The sequence below is a fragment of the Trypanosoma cruzi genome, genomic scaffold, assembly GCF_000209065.1.
Source record: "Trypanosoma cruzi strain CL Brener 1047053516535 genomic scaffold, whole genome shotgun sequence".
NCBI lineage: Eukaryota > Euglenozoa > Kinetoplastea > Trypanosomatida > Trypanosomatidae > Trypanosoma > Trypanosoma cruzi.
This window is the reverse complement of record NW_001849433.1, coordinates 1-18,938: the sequence shown is the minus strand read 5'-3', so window position 1 is coordinate 18,938 and position 18,938 is coordinate 1. Positions and strand designations below refer to the sequence as shown.

Genomic DNA, 18,938 nt, shown 5'->3' with positions numbered 1-18,938 from the left:
CATCCTCAGACGCATCTTTTGCCTGCTGCTGTTGTTGCCGCATAATCTCCTCATAGGCCTCACGATGCCGTTTACGCTTCTCGGACATTTCAGGGCTTTCGTCTGTGTAGGCGTTTTTCATCGACTGGCAGGCTTTCGTTGCGGCATTAACAGACGCATTTGCATAAAAACGCAGTATGGTGGGGATCTTGCTTAGTTCCTCATGCAGCACGCCCCACACACCTAATAAACAAAACGAACGGCGCATGCAGTGGTGTAAAGTAAGCTGCGGCCACGTAGCAAAGATACACGGGCCAAAATAACAGCAAACAACACAAACACACGCACCTCAAGAAAGAAATAAAAGAAAACAAGTACGTCAACTTGCCGTCTCACTGAGAGAAAGGTTGAGAAGCGCGCAAAAAAAAAAAAAAAAAGGAAAAAAAAAACCGCTCAAGAGAACGTCAATAAGAGATAACAGCAGGCGTTCATTCAGCATCATTGCCAGTACAAAACATCAAATTTGTCAAGATACGTTTGCATGGGCCAAAAAAAAAAAAAAAAACCATTGAAACGTATACATATAAACATATACATACGTGTACATGCATACTGGTCTCCTCTTCGAGAGAATACAACGAAAAACCGGAAAGCCAAGGAGAACAAAAGAGATGGAAATTTGCATGCGATGGAAAAAAAAAAAAAAAGAACAACTCACAATTTCCGCTGATTACTTTACAATCAAATACATCCAATTAAATAAAAGCGCACGCTAAATGTACATCATCTTTCTTTTTTTTTTTTTTTCTCATCATAAATAAATATATATTTTTACATATGTTTTTGTTATTTGACTGTCGGGAGAAAAAAAAGCGGCTCTCACTCCTTCAAAGTGGAAAAGAGTGACGCCCACACGAACACAAGAGGCAGCAGTGACAGGGTAAACGCATAAAAACCAAAAAGATAGAAGGTAAAATAGAACGAAGAAGACAGTAAGACAAAACAAAAAAAAAAAAGGAAAATACACACCCCCGCACACACGATAAAATGTTTTCATGAGCCAAAAAACAACAGCCAAGACGGAAACAAACAAAATCTGCGATCACGAGTTTGCTTCAAAGACGAATCGTTGTTGTTTGAGAAACGGTGCGTCTTCCCCTGGAAAAAGCTTACATCTGTGATTGGGGAGGGGCAGGGAGTGTGTTTACATCGTGGCAGTGATGCTCAAGCACGTGTTGCATGATCGAAACCCGCGGCGGCACACGGGGCGGAGGGTGGGGCCTGGATCCTATAGCAAATCGAATAGCTTCAGCGTTATCCTGGGCAGATGACGCGTTGGCACCATCACCGCCACCACCATCACCTCCTTCCGCACTATAGGCGCGAGTATCCGCACCTCGTTGCGCCAATTTGCCGCCCCAACGGCCAAAACCCACAACCGTGGCAGTGCCGGGCGGCTCCAAAGCTGATGGGTGGCTTTGTCGCAGATAGCTCAATACATGGCAGGTTTCAGTCAAGGTCTGCGCAAAATTGGAGTTGTCCTCCTTTTTTTTCGTATTTATGCCGGGCAGCGCGATGCTTCCGCCTTGAAAATTCGGTGTTGTAATATCCGGTTGCATGCGATTGGCGTTGCCGTCACATATTGCAGGCCGTTTTTTTTGAACTGATGGACGCGAAGCTATTTCTGCAGCGTACTCCTCTGGCACAGGTGTACGACTATCAAAAAATGGGTACGGAGAAAATAACTTCTCCATATCTCTTCTTCTTGCTGCCCGGCGCTCCTTCTTATCCAATTCCGTCATGTATGTGTTGTAGCGACGCACCATTTCGTTGATTGCGTCTGCAATGGATGCAGAACAGGGACGTAAATTAAATTTAATATCTCCCTCTTCGTACAGTTTCTCTAGAAGTGCACGCACCGCCGCCTCCGTTGCACTCCGCTCCGCAACCGCCCGTGCTTCCTCTGTATTGCCTTTTATAAAACTTTCATGCTCATCCAGTGCGCTGATCAGCAAAGCGGGTACATCGTCGCTATTCAGGGAAACGAAGTGCAGAAGACGAAGAAGAGTGTCACGATCACATGCCTCCAGTGCGGTCTGATAAATCTTTGGCAGGCCACTGTGTGCCAGTGTGGATCGCTCTTCGTCACCCTCGCCGCAACGCTCTTTCCACAACTGCAAAAGTCGAAGACGTACATCGCGAAGCAGTTTTCCCTGTTCCACAATTACCGTCTCCATCTTGGACATGTAGCGCTGAATGGTACTTTCCTTGTTGAGTAGCAGCTGCGCATGGTCATGGAAGGCGTTATTTTCAATGCACACTTCCGTACTCCGTTGAATGAGATCGCTAAGATTGTCAAGTACATCCTTTTCCAAGGCATCCATCCGCCGGCGAAGTTCCATACCAAATTCTCTGCAAACTTGAATCGCGCTTTCCACCTCCACATGATGCTTTGCGGTGGTCTCTCGAAGAAAATCATCCGCCACCTTCATACGAGTTGCCTGCTCATTTATAACACCTTGCATCAACTCCATTTTTTGTCGTCGCTGCTCAACCAGGCGTTTTACCCGTTGAATAAGCAATGAAAATGAAGATGTAAGCATTGCCGTATGCTTCTCCACCTCATCTGTCTGCTCCACAGTAAGAATAAAATTCTTCTCTGTTAGGGAAACAGTACCATCCAATTGCTGCGCGAGTTCCAGAAAAAACTGGCCTATTCTCGCAATTTCATCTTCCTGCTCCGCATCCTTCCTTTTCACAGGTACGTAGGATTCCGTCAGGTAGGAAGAAGGATCTCTTGCGCATGACAATATTTCTTCCTCATTTGTGATGTTTGGTGTCGTACGCGGGACGTCAAGATCAAGGATTTGCTCTTCTCTTAGGAGATCCACGCCGGTGGCACGTGCCTTTTGAAGAAAATGAGAGTTGCATTTAATTAGCCTTTTCAGGGCATTTTCCGCATGTTTCATTGCAGTATCACACTCACGACGCACCCTGCACAATTCTTCTTGAGTTTGTAAAATGTTTCTTCTCTGTGGCTCAAAGGAGTCAATCGCAATTTCCATCATCATTTCCTTCCAGCCAGCTTCATATTCCACTTCAATAGCTGCACGGAACTTCTCTTCCGTATTCATCAGTGCTTGCAAATTTCTTTTAAATTTTTTCTTCCCCGTGTCAATTGATCGTCGCTGCCGTGCTGAGGATCCACGACGATCCTTTCCTAACGTCCTCTCTCTTCCTCTGCTCCCTGATGAAGCTCTCGTTTTTCCAGCCGGCTTGGATGGAGATCGTCTGCCCTTCCTCGCCCCTGTGCTGGATGCCGACTTGTCGCCTTCCTTTTGCGAGGAGCTGAGGCGCGTCAACGAGGCGAGGCGATTGAGCCCCGAGGCGTGTCTGGCGGGAGAAGCAGCGGCCGCACTAACAGGGGGAGTGGTCACGGGGCTCCTTGTGGACGGCCGCTTTACCGGTGACGTGCCCTCCTTGCCTCTCGCCGTGCCTTTTTTTCCCGTCGACTGCCTCACCTCCGCACTGCTGCGTCCCCCCTTCGCAGCTGTGGCGCCTCGCACGGCAGAGTTGGATGCCGACGGGACGCGTGACGCCGTCGACTCGGACTCGTCGTAGGAATTGGGCAGAATAACCACCCCCACCTGACGGCGCAACGAAGGCCTTGACGTTGCGCGAGAAATCGATTCCGAAACGGCGTCAATAACTCCCGTCGTTGTGGGCATCGCTGTGTGCTCCGGCGGGAGCGGACTGATCGGGGCGGTGGGGATATTTGTCGACTCCTCCATCTTCCAACGCGGTCACGGTTACTGTTCGCTCTGCCTCTCGCCAGTACCGCACACATTGGCACGCCGCGGCAAAACAACAAAAAAGAAAAGAAAAAAAAGGAAGGGAATACAGATTAAAAGAGGGTGTCGTTATTGGCAAGAACAACACAGTGCAAAAAGAACAAAAAAACAACGATAAAGGAAAATACACGCAACAGAAAAAGAAATATAAGAGGCAATCCTCTAGACAAAAAGAAAAAGAAAGAAAGAAAGGGAAAATAAAATCAAAAAAAAAAAAAAAAGAGACAACATAAACGCAAGAAACGCGACTGCCGCCATAGCGCCACAGATCACAAGGACACACCCGCAAACACACAGAGAGAAGGAGAAAGTGAGAGAGAAACCACAAAAGGCAAGAAAAAAAAATCATGAAAAGCCAATAAATGCAGCAGCACAAATTTGTTGGCATAAATATTTCCAATTGTCATTTCCTTAAATATATATATATATATATATATAAAGTTTTTCCTGTTTTTTTTTTTTTTTTCCCTCCCCCTTTCCTTCTCTCCTCTCCTGCTGGTACGTTTGCTTCTACACATATGCTTACATACATATGGGGTGATTGACATACCCGCATAAATACATGTATAAATGGAATGTACGCTTGTATATAACAGTGTCACGTCGGGGAAGATGGACGAAGAAACAAACATATCAAGATTCAAAAAAAAAAAAAAAAAAAAAAAATCTCGGTGTAAAAACAGATCCGTACAGGTTAAGAAAAAACTAAACAAACAACCAAACACCATAAAGAAACATAAAACACACACGCATATATAAGAAAAAAGAGGAATAAAAAGGAAAAAAAACAAAAACAAAACAAAACAAGATGGGGAGAAATATAAGTATATATTTAGCAAACTCCATCCATATCGTCTTCGTTCATGTACATTTTCTTTTCCCTCACACCCTACGCTTTCTTTGCAATTTAGCTTTCACATTTACATTCTACGTTCCCAGCCATTGGCTCTGCCATTCCCCCTCATATTCTCTGCCCCCACCCCCACCCCTCTGTGCGTGTATGGCAAGTGAAAAAGCAACGCCTCCCATATCGCTGCTAGTGCGTAAAGAAATTCCCTTTCCCTTCATGCACTCTTAGCGGCAGGCAGACACACATACACATACAAAAACAAAAGGGGCGCATAAAACCCCAAACACAGAGAAAAACAAATCCCCCTTTCCAATACACTTCTCTCACATAAACGAAGAAGTAAAATCCCCGTGCCCCCTTCCCCCAACCATTTCTCCCCAGTCTTTCGTGCAGTAGAGGCAACAACAACAACAAAAAAAAAATGCATTTATTTTATCTCCTCCCTCTTTCCTTTATCCCGCATGTTCCCTCGTTTCTTCCTCTATGGAAATAAGAAGGGAGACGTGGTGTCGTTCTTTGGCATCCGTTCATCCACATTGAAATTCAAAAGGGATGGAGGCGTTTAAATTAGATGCGGTGCCGCCGACAACATGACATGCTTCGGTGTGTAGAGAAACACGCACAGAGCCACAGTGCTCAAGCAGGCAAAAAGGAAGAAAAAAAAAAAGCATTCGCGCGACCCTGTTTCCCTTTTCCACCCTCTTTTTTCTTACTTTTCTTTGCTCCCTGCCCCATCACATTTACCCTCACTCAGCTGCACGCTCTGTTACTCCCTTCACTCCTGCCCGACTGCTCTGTGCCTCCCTGTGCGTGATGGATAAGATAGACATTCACTTTCTCTTTCGCCGCACATCATATGAGTATCCAGCTCCGGCATCCAACACGCCGTTGCACCCCCATTGAAAAGGCATACACATAAATACATGCGCAGATACATACGGCAACTGAATAACCGCAGATGCGTAAAACAAACAAACACCACCACCACCACTACTACTACCACTACCACCAAAAAAAAAAAAAAGTAAATAAATAAAAAAAAGAAATCATCTGCATTTCTTTATCCGCAACAGCGTTGGGCCAATTCCGTTTTGTTGTTGTTGTTTTTGTTGTGTTGCGTTCAACCTGGGGGGGACCTAAATAATACATATCCGTATCCTTCTATACCAATATTCCTCAGTTTACTTTTACATTCTTTTTTCCCTTTTTTTCTTATTTTATTTTTCCTTGAGGTGCAATCCATACGTTTTTTTAATTTGATTTTCTTTTTTCATCCCGTACGCACTGTTTTTAGTACTCCCCTCCATCGGCTATGTGACAGTAAATGCGTGGCACACGCTTCTTGCGTGACGCCGACTTTTTATTGTCAACGTCCTCCTTCCGTGTGGTGCTCCTTTCCGCCATGGAGAGCAAATCCACCGGTTCCAATTCGTCGTGTTCCACCAATACCGTCACACGTGTCGTAAAACGCGGCATTGGTGGTACACGATGACCCAACAACTCCACCCCCATTTTGGCGGAATCGGCCGTTTTTTTTGCCTCTGAGTCAGTCCGTTTTGATCTTTTCGTCTTTCGTGCCGTGGTCACTGCAGTACTGCTGCAGAAGGAGGAGGATGAGTAGGGAGCTCCGGAGCTAAAGAACGTTTCCTCCCCACAACGCGACCCAAGGGCCGGTTCACGACGTGGTATGCAACTCGCCACCACAGACAAGAGCGGCTTGAGCGCAAACGGCTTTGAAAGCAAAGTGGCTCCGCTTTCATCATCTAAAGTTTCATTGCCATCAAAGATGTCTTCTTCTCTATGGTCATCTGCATTCATATCATTATTATTTAGACCCCGATTCATTGTTGCAAGCACATCAGCGACTGTCTTGCCACATCCACTACCTTGCACCACTGTCAGATCGGCCTTGGGTGGATCATGAAATCGGACTCGGGTGATGGCGTGGTAATCGTCCGGGACCTTAAATCTTTCCTGGGACCCACGTGCCCTTTCCAGCGCCTTCATCTGCCACTCATGCAGCGCCAAAATGCGCTCAATGGGTGTCAACGATGTTTTGTTTACAGCACCCGACTTTTTTTCTTTTCTCAAGACCTTTCGACGACGCGCACCTCCTGTGGTCGCGGTCTTCGTTGGCTCATCCGCCGTACTGTTTAACAGCAAGTCGGGTGGTGGCACCAACTGGTCCATGTCCCGAACATGAATACACAGTGTGTGATTCGCCCGCTCCTCGGAAAGAACGCGCTCCGCAATCTCACTCCTTGCCACTGCCTCTTTACTTTGACCTGTATATCCGTCATCCCCATGCATAACGGTGCCCACCCCACCCGCTCTGTGGTCTGACGCCGAGGGTGGAAGCACCGCTTGATCCACCTCCCTGAGGTAGTTGTCAATGGAACGCTGATTCTGAGGCAGGGCACAAAATATAGATGCTACAGAGTCCGACAACATGAACAGTTTCGTGATGCTTGCACGCTCTACCACCACATCTTCTTCATCAGGCTCCACAGAAACAACACCATCGGTTGCCAGACGGTTCATGTGTGTTGGCTCCTTTTTACTTAATCGCATCGTGTCGTTCACCTTCTCCGGTGATGCAGCGCAATCCTCTGAATTTTGCATGGATTTGCGTCGCTGCGGCACTCTTGGTTTTTTCATCGTCGCTGCGCTTCCCTTCCCTGACGGCGTGGCGGACGAAGGAAATGAAGCTCTTCCGTCATCATTAGTATTTCTATTATTGATGGAGGCTGAGGCATCCACGGAGGCGGTGGGGAGAGAGACGCCAGTGGAGGGAGAAGAAACAGCGGAGGCGGTGGTTTGATGTTCCTTTGCCGTTGCTTTACCCGCCGCATCATTTCCCCCTCCTGCTCCCTCGGGGGCTCCTACGAATTCCCCACTGGTGCCCGTCGTGGCATTGGTGACTGGTGACGAGGGGGATGACGATGCACCTGCCGTTGTATTGATGGAGGCACCAGCACCAAGTTTCTTTGACCCGCCCGACTTCCTCCCAAGGAATCTCGACGAGTGGAAGTACGCAGACCGCCATGTCGCCAGCGCCCCGGTCGCCGGGGCACTGCCTCGCCACGCGGTGATAATGGCGGCCGTTGGCGACGTTGCCGCAGCGCTTACACAACGCCGCATGCAATTGGGGAATTGAGGTGATGTGCGTAAAACAGGGCAAGTGGCAACTCAATCACGTGCAGTATGATGACAAGAAGAGGGCTCTACTACTGCTGTTATCGCGTGCGTGTGTCTGTTTGTGTTTCCTCCTCCTCCTCCTCCAATTGGATGAGCCTGCGGCAGACAACAATACGAAAATCGCCAACAAACAAAAACGTCAAAGTAAGCGTGTGGAAAAACACAAAAATGCACAACTTCTACCACAAAACAAAGACAACAAAAATAAATCAAACAACAACAACAACAAAAGCTTTTCTATGCGGTGTATATAAATAATGATAATAAATGGCAACGACAGCCGTAACAAAAAAAAAAAAAAAAGAAAAGGTTGCAGGGGTAAGATGAAAGCAATCTGATTTCCCTTCCCTCTCACTTTATGTATATGAATATATGATTCTGTATGTAGGTGTTTATGTATGTATATACGATTGTGTATGTACAACTGTTGATACTGTGTTTGTGTGAGTTTGAGTCTTGTCTTTCTTTGATTGGGGTGGAATAAATGTGCAAAGTCAAATATATAATATAATATAATATAATATTGCTTCCTGCTTTTGTTGGGCCTTCAAAGCTTTCTTCTCGCTGCCACACACACACACACACTCTCTTTTTCTCTCTTTCGTCCCCCTTCACACTAAAACTGAATTTAGCCTTCCCCCTTTTTTCTTTGTGTATATACGCGTGTGTGTCTTTGCTTGAGAATTGGGTAAACTGAGGGTTTTTTTTTTTCTTTTTTAATGTGAAGTTGCTACCTTCTCTGCAGCGCGTACGACACCTGCATGAAGAAATGAACAGCGAGCAAAAGAAAAGAAAAGAAACGCAGCTGTGAATTGTCGCAGGACCCCACAAAAGTAGCGGTGGGAAAAAGAGATGACTCAAAGCGACATGCGCTTGCCTGCCATTCCCGAGGAGGCGCACCTCAGCACACACACACACACATATATATATATGCACACAAAGGCGGCCAAGCGGAAGGGTGCCGTGATGTCAGCATCACAAGAGAAAAAGCAACAACTGAGAATCACCTCCAAAAAGAATGCACAGCATGAATAAATCGGGACTGCGGAGAAGCCACAAGGAAAAAAAAGAAACAACAAAAACAAAAAGGGCATCAAAGTCTCCATCCAGCCGCCCATGCCAGTACATTAGCTGCGTGAGAAACGTGAAGTTATTTATGGTCTAAAAAAGGGAGAAACGCGCCCCTCCGTTTTTTTTTTTTTTTTTTTTTGAGTCGATTCTGCCGTTAAACCACTCAGGCTCGCTTTTGGTGGAGGTTCCACACCTCACGGCAAGATGCGACTGTTGTCAGCCGATGGAGAGATGTCTTCCTCAACATCCGATGGCATCATAATGATAGTCATCGCTTCTTCTTTACTTCCCCTCCCCGCCTGCGGGCAATTCAAATTTCTGCTTTTGCTTCCACTGGCATTGAACAGACGCGAATGAACCATCGACTGCCACTGCGGTGAGTCAATACCGCGTAACAAGACTCTTTCCGCCCGCAGTAACGCCAAGGGATCTCTGCGAGGTGGGCTGAAGCGCCGTTCCGCAAACGATACGGAAAGGCCCTGAATATTTGCTCCGCGGCGAGATGGAGAGCTGCTCGTCGACATGTTGGCTCGAGGAAAACTGCGATTGACGCCAATATATGCGTTTGATTTAGAAGAAGAAAAAATTCCAATGGGACGCCGGTGCCGCAACAAATGGGTCTTGCCTTTCCATGTAAACCACACCCTTGCCAGCAGCTGCTTCTCGCGCAACGTCTTCGCCCGGAAGTTCAGTGCAGCCTTGCCCATGGCGTATCGATCATGTTCACGCCGCATACAACGCCATCGCCACAGGCGCCATGTGCCAAAGAGCAAAAACCGCTGATGCATAAATACAGCCAATGCAGCACGATCCCGCTCTAGCCGTCTATGAAAAATTACTCGTTGGACCCAACGGTTCCATATCATGTGATATGTACGTCGCAACCGGCAGAAAACTAGCTGTTGATGAAGTTGCTTCAAGTGTGTCTTCCTCTTCCAATGCATGAACGTGCACACGATGAGACGCTGTTGCTTCATCTCAAGAAATGCCCTCAAGCGATCACCTCCGCTTGTTCTTCGCACCCAACGAAGACGCCACGTTAATAGGGCCTGGCAAAGAAATCGCCGCCCCAATGTCCGCGTAAATTGCACAAATAAACGAAACAGCCGACAAGTTTTGCACCATTTCTTCAAACAACGCTGCTGTAGAGCTCGCCGTGCATATGCCTTGGCAATTTCGTTAAGCTGAAAAATTTCCAATCGACGTCGAAAACAATTTTTCATGTGAAGAAATGTCCGCCGCATGAACATGCGATCCGCTATGCGAAAATGGTAAGAATCGCGCCATTGTTCCAGACAACGTGCGGCAAGAGCAGGCTCTGCAATCCGCGGAAAAATATTCCCTTGCGCATGAATCATAAAGATGTGGGCCCGACGCCACATTCCAAAGAAACGGCGTCCACATGTGTGTGTACGAAACCGCCTCACCAAGAAGGATTTCTTCCAGCACGTCCAAGTTTCTTGCATGAGACGCTCCTTTTTCCTCTCCATGAGGCTCTGACACTGCTCTTCCGTGCATTGTTGCCTTTTGGCAATGCGATGACGCTCCATTTTGTGCTTCCAGCGTCCCCAACAAAGCTGTTTTCTTCGCCACATGCACTGGGCAGAAATACGTTGGAGGCCACGACGCTCCACGAGGCGGACGTCGTGCCAGGTCTGAAAGGCCTGGCGTTTAAGCCGCGCCGAAGCCAACTTGTCACACTCCGAAAGTAACGACCTAATTAATTTAACATTACAAGGGTCATTAGTAATCGTTGCAGCAAACATATTTACTTTGCTTTCAGGAGCCTCTGTCAATCCTGCTGCTGCTTGCGACGATGTAATTTCTTTTTCTAAAAATTTCACAGAATTTTTGAACATGGACTTATTGCTGTTGTCACCGCTCTTTTTGTTACTGTTTATATGACCACATGTTGGGTCTTGTTTCAATTCTGCATCCTGCGGTCGCGGAGGCGTGGGCCATTCTGCCTGTTCACTAGGGACCGTGCTTGGGGTCTGTGCGGTCATTTCTATAGGGGGGAAGGAGGTGTCGGCGGCAAGACGTCGCAACAAGTACATGCCATGACGTTGCTGCCAGCGCAGGAATGCCATCCGTAGAAGTGACGTACGCCGCCACATCTGGGCGTGTTGTTCCATTGAAAGAGTCAATAACGCGATCGGCAAATTCTCTCGGAACCACGGATGGGGGCAGCCGCAGTCCACTTCGGCCGACGTTCCACCCCTCTCCAGCTCGGGATACACCTGAAGTAGAAGCATCAGAGGAGCGGCCAAGGACCCGGAGGCAGAGGGAGTGGACGGGTACTCGACGGGGATGACTGAAAAGGCACGCTGAAGCAAGGGATGAATTGAATCCTCGTTGCCCTTCCATTTCCGCGTAATAAATTCTGTCAAGGCTGCAAGAATGCTTGAACGCAAGGAAGACTCTTGCAGAATAGCTCCAACGGCAGCGGCAAATTCTCCATGATAATGCCGGCAGGCCCTGTAAGAATGTTTTTCACAACAAAGGAGATGCACCGCCGTCAAAAGTACATGCTTGCCCATGCCTTCAATAAGAGATGCCGCTTCGGACGCTGTGACATAAGAACTCGCCATGGCAATTAGACGTCTATTCGCAGGGATGCCGTTGTCGGCGACAACACAAAAAGCAATAATTGTCCGACAGGCCTGCGTGAGAATCGCCTGCAGCAACACCATGCAACCACCACGGTACATGTTGTCCTTATTCATCCTCCTCGCTCCCCAATGGCCATGAACAATGAAACAAACGCTTCACCTTCCTTCCTTCCTTGTGTCCTTCTCTTGTCTGCCCTCCACAACCCCTGCGGCCCCCCTCAAGAAAAACTAAAACAACAACAACAACAAACAACCCTGTCGGACGGCAAACATGTAAATCGTATTCACAGCAAACAACCCCCACAGAAACCGCCACCGTCACAAACACAAACACACACAAAAGGAGGGTGGAAACGGGCGTGGCACTGAATGAGCGTTCATATTGTACGGAACACGCACCCCGCCCACAGCACCAAGAGAAAACAACAACACCATAAAGAAAAGCAAAAACAATTCGGCCTAATTGCAACAAATGAAACACTCAAAAAAAAAGAAAAAAAAGCACCACACACGCACACACGGGGCAGGAAAGAAGGTGTGAAGAAAAACAAAATCAAAAGCGAAACAAACGTGGGATAGAGGAAAGCTGCGGGCTAAAATAAAAGTAAACAAAATTGGACCTCCAGAGAAACACCACATTGAAAAGACGACGGATGGAGTGTGAAGAGGCAAACCAAGCAAAATGGCAACCCTCACACAACTCCTCCCCCTTCCAAAACCTCCTCTCTCTCTCTCTCTCTCTCTTTTTTTTTTTTTTTTTTTTTTTTACACGACCCTCCTCTTTCAATGACAAAAATAAAAAAAACGAATGCAGCCAAGATATTTAATATTTCATCTCCACCGCACTCATGTCACAAATATACGCCTCAGTGATGAAGAAGAAAACTCCTCCTTTGTGCGTGGACACACCACGATGTTCTGGGAGCGATCACCCTCACTGGTTTTCTTCATACAACACTGCATCACGGCCAGTTTAGACAGGACCGTGCCGTTGGGAAGTGCAATCGGGTAGTTTCCACCGGTCCCACCATCAAGACACTCCTTTGTCAAGTAGCAGTAAAAACGTGTGGAACGTCGAATGAAGAGTACATCATTGCTCCAACGATCCTCCGCTTCAAGAAGCTCTGCTGCTGTCAGTGGCATTGTACTGACCTCTTCATTTTTGGAGCCCAAAATTGAGGTACTACTCAGCGTCTCCTCCACCAAAGTCATCATAGACTGATCAAACGCAAAAGATCCCGATTGTGTGTTTAGGTGACTTTCCGGAATGGGTTGGTTAAGTAGGGACGCAGAGGCAAGTCGCTCCATTACCATGCGGTCAAAGTACTCATCCTTCAAAAATATAGAAGTGGCCACAACGCGAGTCACAAGATCCGGCAACGTGTGTTTCCAGCCATTTGTCATTTCATCACTCTCTTTTTGTTTACCATGAATCCTTCCAAGAGCTTCACTTACAGAGAGAAGTTGGGATCCCAATAGAATTGCTACTTTATGAAATGACACAGCAAGCTTGTGGTAGCCTTCCACTGACATCATGCAAACCACAAGACGCACTGACTCTTCGTTCTTCTTTGTGAGAACACTTCTTGCTTTTGGCGACGCCGAACAACGCTCGTCACCTCCACTCGTAAAAGATGTCTCTGCGGTTATTGCTGAAGAGTTATAAGACACATTCTGCGGCGTTACAGCGTTGATAATAGCCTGTACAAAAGCTGGTCTTCGTGTCGCGTGTGGCAGAAGATGAGTTGCAATATATTGAAACACAACATGGTCGGCGGTTTGTCCATCTCGAAAGATTTGTAGCAGTCGTGTGGCGTGTAGTTCTACCAAAAGATCATACAACATTTCCAAAATTTTCTTCTGTCGCTTGTCGTCAATTCGTTCCACGGCGGGTAAAAGCCGTTCCTCACAGTATGCAATTGCTTCTGTAACGGAATGCCTTGCTTCAATACACTGGATGGCAATGTGCTCCGGCGCTACCGTGGTGGAGGGTTGCCCCCGCTCCTCTGGATGCGAAACCGTAAAGTCCGCTGTGAGAAAGTTAGATGTGGGCAAAGAATCTGACTTCCTTCCCTGATTCTCGAATGAATTATTGCTATTGTTACTATTGTTCTTGTTTCCGCTCATACTGCCACCTTGAATGGGCGGTAGTGGGGGGAGTGCAAGTGACATCAGCGTTGGAAACCAAAACAAAGGTAGTCCATATGCGTCCGCGACGTGACGCGCCAGCTGATACCGCTCCGTGGCGATGAGGTAGTCCACCATCTCCATGCGCAGACGCAACATCCCACGTATTATGTAATAATTTTCCCTGTTCAAAATATGCGGCACCTTTGGTGAGCAGACATAACGAAATGCATCATTTGTGGCATCATCGTCCTTCTTGTGGCCGTTGGGCCGAAGACTACTTTCATGCTCTTCCTTAATCTCTAGAAGAGGCGTCATGCGCTGCAGACGAGGCAGCTCGCACTCTAAGAGAAACGATGCTCGATCAAAAAATACACTGTACTTCCGAGAAACATTAAGCACACGCAGGGCAATTTTATCCAGCGATCCCGCGGCTGCGGTAGGATTTGGATTTGCCTGTTCACGCTTCACAAGAGTCTCCAATGCCGCTTTCACTGGCTGCAGTTCTCTGGAAAGCTTCTGCAGCTGGCGAAATGTCTCGATGGTGTCTTGTGTGGCGGGGTTCATTTTATTTTTTTTTCTTTTTCTTTTTCTTTTTATTTTGTTTTTCTTTTTCTTTTCAGTGATGTGTTGGGGGGAAAAAAAAGCCTAAGAAGCAACAACACACGGCAAACTGTGACGGTCCTCCCTGCTTCCGTGCAGGTACGACCTTCTAGTGGGATCACGTGCGGATCTGTAAGCGCAATCCCACCCAAGGAAGAGAAAAAGAAAAAAAAGAAAAAAATAATAATTAAGAAATATGCATAAAGCAAAGTGCATTAAACCCAACTTCTTGTGAACATCTGGCGGTCACACAAAGGGAAAAGACAGATAATATTTATAATGGAAAAAAAAATAATAATAATAATAATAAATAAATAATAATGATGATAAATGTGAGGGAAGGGAAGCAAATACCGAGCCGTCCACAGTGGCCATAGCACCACGCCTGAAAAGAGTAAGAGAAGTGGGCTACATGACAAACAAGAACTAAAGGAGATGCATACAACGGGCCCTTCAAAAAAAAAAAAAAAAAAAACAGCCTTAAAATAATTATTCGTGTCAATAGACTTATATTTTTAATTCATGCCTTCCCACCACCCACCCAACATCCTTCTTCTCTCAACTCCTCCTCCTCTTCTCAATTGCCCGCCTCGGAGGCCTCCTCTCTCTCTCTCCCTCCCCCTTTTTCTTTTGATAATTTCTCATCTCTATCCTTTCTTCTATTCCCCTTCTCGATACAAAGTTTTTTTTTTCCTTTTTCCGCCTCCCAACCACCACTCGCCTTTTCAGCTGATTCCTCTTTTTTCTTCTCGTTTAGGTACGTGAGGCGAGACGCAAAGCGTTGGAGATCGACACCCTCAACTGACGCAGGAGGGACTCCATGATCAGGACGTCATTCCGCCCAGGATACACACTCCGGACTTCATCAATCAGTGCCACCTCATTTCGACGTGTAGTTTCCGTCAACGCACCGATAGAGGCGTCACCAGCAGCCGGGGGGAGTGTGACTGCGTCGAATGCCAGGGAAGCGGCATCCACCGTCGTACCGAGTTGCATTGCTCCACTACCAGCAGCCGGAAGAGTGACCGTAGAAAGCTGGTTTGTGAAGCTCTGCTCCATTGCACTATCTGTTTTCTGCTTCAGACTCTGTCGCATTGGGGTGTCTATGAGATGTTGGTGATAAATGTTTGTGCGGCAACTAGTATCATCCTGCGGGGGTGCTGAGATTGCCGGGAATACGGATTGATTGCTTACCGATGGCGCTGCCACACTCCACCGATCGCCACCCACTCGAGTGACCCGCAGTCCTCGGAGGTAGTCGGAGTGGAAGGCCCTCCACAAATTCACAACCCGTTGAGCCTCTTCCAACGCGTGCACAATGGAGCCCCACTGACTCTTCGCGTCTTTTACGTATGCCGCCCGATCCAATAACAGAAAGGCATGCAAAAAAAGAACGAGGGAATGAAGGGCGACAAGATGTGGTATAAAATCTACCGCCTGTACCACTTCACCATGATGGAATTTCTCCATAATGACAACCACCTGCTCAGTGATGGTGACCATCAGAACCCGGTTCCGTGCCTCATCGCAGAGACGCGGTGGATGCTCTTCTACAACTGCACCTTCAGCATTCATAACAGCAGTTCCATTTTCTCCCCACGTGGCAAAGAGTGCCCCCAAGTTTTCCGCTCTCAACAAAAATTGCAAAATGTTTTGCACAGCGACGTATATCTGTTGGCGTTGAGTTGGCGAAGGCAGAGAGCCCGTCTGCTTGACAGTGAGTTGCGATGACACCGACACGGGTGCTGTCGTGTTGCCAGTGATAAAAATAGGGCTTTCGGTGAACTCACTTTTCGTGAGAACGGCAAGAAGATCGGGGAGAGCAAACAAGTGGGCCAATGCACGACACTCATCCACGAGTGGCGAGCAGGACAGACGGTAAAGCATCCCGCCAATCTCAGAAAAGAGGTCCAGCGTCAGCAAGTCAACGTGTCGCCGGTGAAAGTCCAAATAGGGCGAGCTCAACACGCTCTGAAACAGCAGTTGATTGGAGCGCACAAATTCGGCAACCGGCAGAAGAGCGGCCTCTGAGTTGTCCAGTGCGGACAAAACAACATTAAACCAACGTGTCGCAAGCAAAAGAACACTTTTAACGACTTCCCTATACGCGTCAATGTTTTCCAGGCCATACGCAGCGGCATCATTTTCACAGGTCGTGTGCCCCAATAAAACCCGTGCACTCATTTTCCAGGCCCGCATGGCGGTACAGTACGATAGGGCATTGATTTGAGTCAGTCGAATGGCATGTTTCTGAGAAATTATCATCAATACGTCAAATACGATTTGCGCAAGCCACAAAATAGAAGCAGCTTCTGTCCCTCCATGCGCAAAGAGAGCGGAAATAGATTCATCGATTGTCTGAAATGCACTTATTATACATGTCATCAACTGTGGACTCGTACCATCGCTAGTAGACGATATACACAGCATCTCACAGAGCTGTGGCGAAAGGTGCAATAATTGACCAAGAAGGGCCAAGGCCGACAATTTATTTCCACCGTAAGAAGAGGTGGTTATATCTTGCACCAGCACATCAAATAGCGCAGTGTAATGGCGTTGAAGTGTGATATCATCTGGTGAAACGCCGGGAGTTCCAAGAAAAGCCATCATAGCGCCATAAAAATGCTGCCGCGCCATGGTTACACGTGAACCCCACTGCACAGTTGTCACCAAAAGGGATTTCAGCAATTGTAAATTCTCCAGGCTAATCAAAGAGCGATCAAACATTTCGGTAGCTTCTTGCTTGCTCTCAATTATAGCACCAGTGAGATCTCTCTTAACAGCGCGTGAAAGTCTGTTAAAGTTCTCCACAAGGCTACTCTTTGCCGTTTGTGAAACTGCTGATGTTTGTAAAACATCCGTTGTATCCGGTCGTGCACGTCGCGAGAAACTAACATTTTCGTCCATGATGGTTTCATCTCCAAACCTTGACCCATACGCCAGAATTGTCCCTTGTGCACCGTTTTTAGAGGGAAAGCCTTGAGGCCCGTCATGAGTTACCGCTGCCTTTCGTTTCAGCTGCGCCATGAGCGTTGAAAGAGTTTGACTGAGCGGATACACAATTTGTTCCTGAGCCGCCACCGTCAGGGACGATGTCAGTTGAACTCCTTCCAACACACACTGTGCCAAATACACAATATGTTCTTGCTGTATCTTATCGAGTACGGTTACCGCAATTTTTGCCAGGCTGCACCAGCCATCTATAAATTGCACACCACCGGCATATGCGGCGAGACACTCGTTGGCCCGAACAAAGACACTGAGTCGCTCTCGAATTTCCTTCTGAGAAAGAGATCGTTTGTTGTTTAATTGACTCTCCTTCTGAAATGCTTCATAAAGCAGAGGAATCGAATACTGCGGGGTGCTATCATTAGCACGGAAGATGTAACCCTCAGCCCCGCCAGGAGCCACACAATTCGTTGGAAACAATGGGAGAGATTTTAAACAGAATGACGGCCACTGCGCAAAATCCACAGTCACACTCTGGTCATGGCCAGCAATGACACCTGGTGAAACATATTCCTCTGATTTCAATGACATCGACGGGGGTGAAACATGCAGCAGCAAAAAGAGGACTTCCAACAAACTGGAATTGGGTGTCGAATGCAGAGAAACATGCAATTCTTCTGGTTTCTTTGTTCCAATGCTAAAGACATCAAGCGCCAACAGCTTCATGACAAATGCATATTTGTTCAGTACGAGCGGGGAGCATTGATCCGGGCGTAACGTTTGTAAAAAATAAAACATCTCTTCATTTCCACTTCGTCTCATTAGACGCTGAAGGCTAGGGGTGCTAAGAGACGGATTGGCGCGAAGAAGATACACGAGCTTTACATATTTCACAGCAATGTGTGGATATGCCACCTCAACTTCTCGACTGTTGGCTCCCACAATTACGGGTTCGAGGCAGTAGCCGGCCAACAACTCCTCTGAGGAACCATACAACGGATAGCCGCAGAGCCAAGAGGTGATGGAGGTCTGAGGGGCTCTTGCATTCTGGATAAGAAGATCTAAAATGAGGGATTTTGTTTCCACCTCGGCATGGGGCAGCATCAGCTGCACCTCATCGTGGTCCAAAACGGCAAGTGCAGGCGGGACGTGGATGATGGGACTACTGACAGCTTCCAGACGCAGTGCCGTTACAAACGGTGTAATGACGGCCTCCAGAGCGTCTGGTCGAATAAACCAATGGCGTGCCGCCTGACTGAGAGTAGGCTGCGGAATCAACAAGAGAAGTTGAAGCGCCTTCCTGGCAAGAAGACTGTCAACACTGGCACTCAACGGAAGTAATTGAACAGCGAGCTCCGTGTTGCTTGCGGTTCTGGCATCGAAGGTAAAGAGACTGTCTAGACCTTCCTCCTCCTTCACTGTAATTGCCGTCTTTAACAAGATAAGGCATTGGCGCACCGCCGCACGTTGATGATTCAGCAATTCATTAGGGGCCGTTGAGGCTTCAGAAATAATTTGCAACGCTTCACCCAACACATCCGCAGGCGCTTTTGAACAGGCCATGACAACCGTAAAGGGAACCATGCTATTGCTTCCACTGTAGGCGAGTTGTAGAGACAACACGCGATTCAACGCCGCTGCGGCCAAAGCAGCCACAGTATAGCGTTCGTCTGCCGATGAAAAAAAACGACGCAGGAC

General features: G+C 47.5%; 6 protein-coding genes across 6 annotated transcripts, besides 24 other annotated features; all 6 read right to left on the bottom strand.

Moving 5' to 3' along the window:
• Tc00.1047053504253.60 (hypothetical protein, conserved) lies at nt 1-247 on the bottom strand (the record flags this gene model as incomplete). The annotated part of the gene is made up of 1 exon (XM_804298.1): nt 1-247. A coding segment is annotated over one exon (247 nt), but the record flags the coding sequence as incomplete, so codon positions are not given.
• Nucleotides 1-5,804: a sequence feature (heterozygous, non-Esmeraldo-like haplotype).
• Nucleotides 400-428: a microsatellite.
• Nucleotides 793-813: a sequence feature (AT_rich).
• Nucleotides 930-1,001: a sequence feature (T-rich).
• Tc00.1047053504253.50 (hypothetical protein, conserved) lies at nt 1,149-3,770 on the bottom strand (the record flags this gene model as incomplete). Its single annotated transcript, XM_804297.1, has 1 exon — nt 1,149-3,770. The coding sequence occupies one exon, from the start codon at nt 3,768-3,770 to the stop codon at nt 1,149-1,151; it is 2,622 nt and encodes an 873-aa protein (XP_809390.1).
• Nucleotides 3,841-3,891: a sequence feature (T-rich).
• Nucleotides 3,999-4,051: a sequence feature (T-rich).
• Nucleotides 4,246-4,268: a microsatellite.
• Nucleotides 4,473-4,496: a microsatellite.
• Nucleotides 4,507-4,639: a sequence feature (T-rich).
• Nucleotides 5,657-5,691: a microsatellite.
• Nucleotides 5,691-5,726: a microsatellite.
• Nucleotides 5,805-7,248: a sequence feature (haploid, non-Esmeraldo-like haplotype).
• Tc00.1047053504253.40 (hypothetical protein, conserved) lies at nt 5,971-7,821 on the bottom strand (the record flags this gene model as incomplete). The annotated part of the gene is made up of 1 exon (XM_804296.1): nt 5,971-7,821. One exon carries the CDS (start codon nt 7,819-7,821, stop codon nt 5,971-5,973), a length of 1,851 nt encoding a protein of 616 aa, XP_809389.1.
• Nucleotides 7,249-10,742: a sequence feature (haploid, Esmeraldo-like haplotype).
• Nucleotides 8,236-8,301: a microsatellite.
• Nucleotides 8,379-8,402: a microsatellite.
• Nucleotides 8,784-8,817: a microsatellite.
• Nucleotides 9,068-9,088: a microsatellite.
• On the bottom strand, nt 9,144-11,675 carry Tc00.1047053504253.30 (hypothetical protein, conserved; the record flags this gene model as incomplete). Its single annotated transcript, XM_804295.1, has 1 exon — nt 9,144-11,675. One exon carries the CDS (start codon nt 11,673-11,675, stop codon nt 9,144-9,146), a length of 2,532 nt encoding a protein of 843 aa, XP_809388.1.
• Nucleotides 10,743-10,895: a sequence feature (haploid, non-Esmeraldo-like haplotype).
• Nucleotides 10,896-18,938: a sequence feature (heterozygous, non-Esmeraldo-like haplotype).
• Nucleotides 12,284-12,305: a microsatellite.
• Nucleotides 12,306-12,328: a microsatellite.
• Tc00.1047053504253.20 (hypothetical protein, conserved) lies at nt 12,408-14,255 on the bottom strand (the record flags this gene model as incomplete). The annotated part of the gene is made up of 1 exon (XM_804294.1): nt 12,408-14,255. The coding sequence occupies one exon, from the start codon at nt 14,253-14,255 to the stop codon at nt 12,408-12,410; it is 1,848 nt and encodes a 615-aa protein (XP_809387.1).
• Nucleotides 14,255-14,308: a microsatellite.
• Nucleotides 14,582-14,621: a microsatellite.
• Nucleotides 14,747-14,766: a microsatellite.
• Nucleotides 15,045-18,938, bottom strand: Tc00.1047053504253.10 (hypothetical protein, conserved; the record flags this gene model as incomplete). Its single annotated transcript, XM_804293.1, has 1 exon — nt 15,045-18,938. A coding segment is annotated over one exon (3,894 nt), but the record flags the coding sequence as incomplete, so codon positions are not given.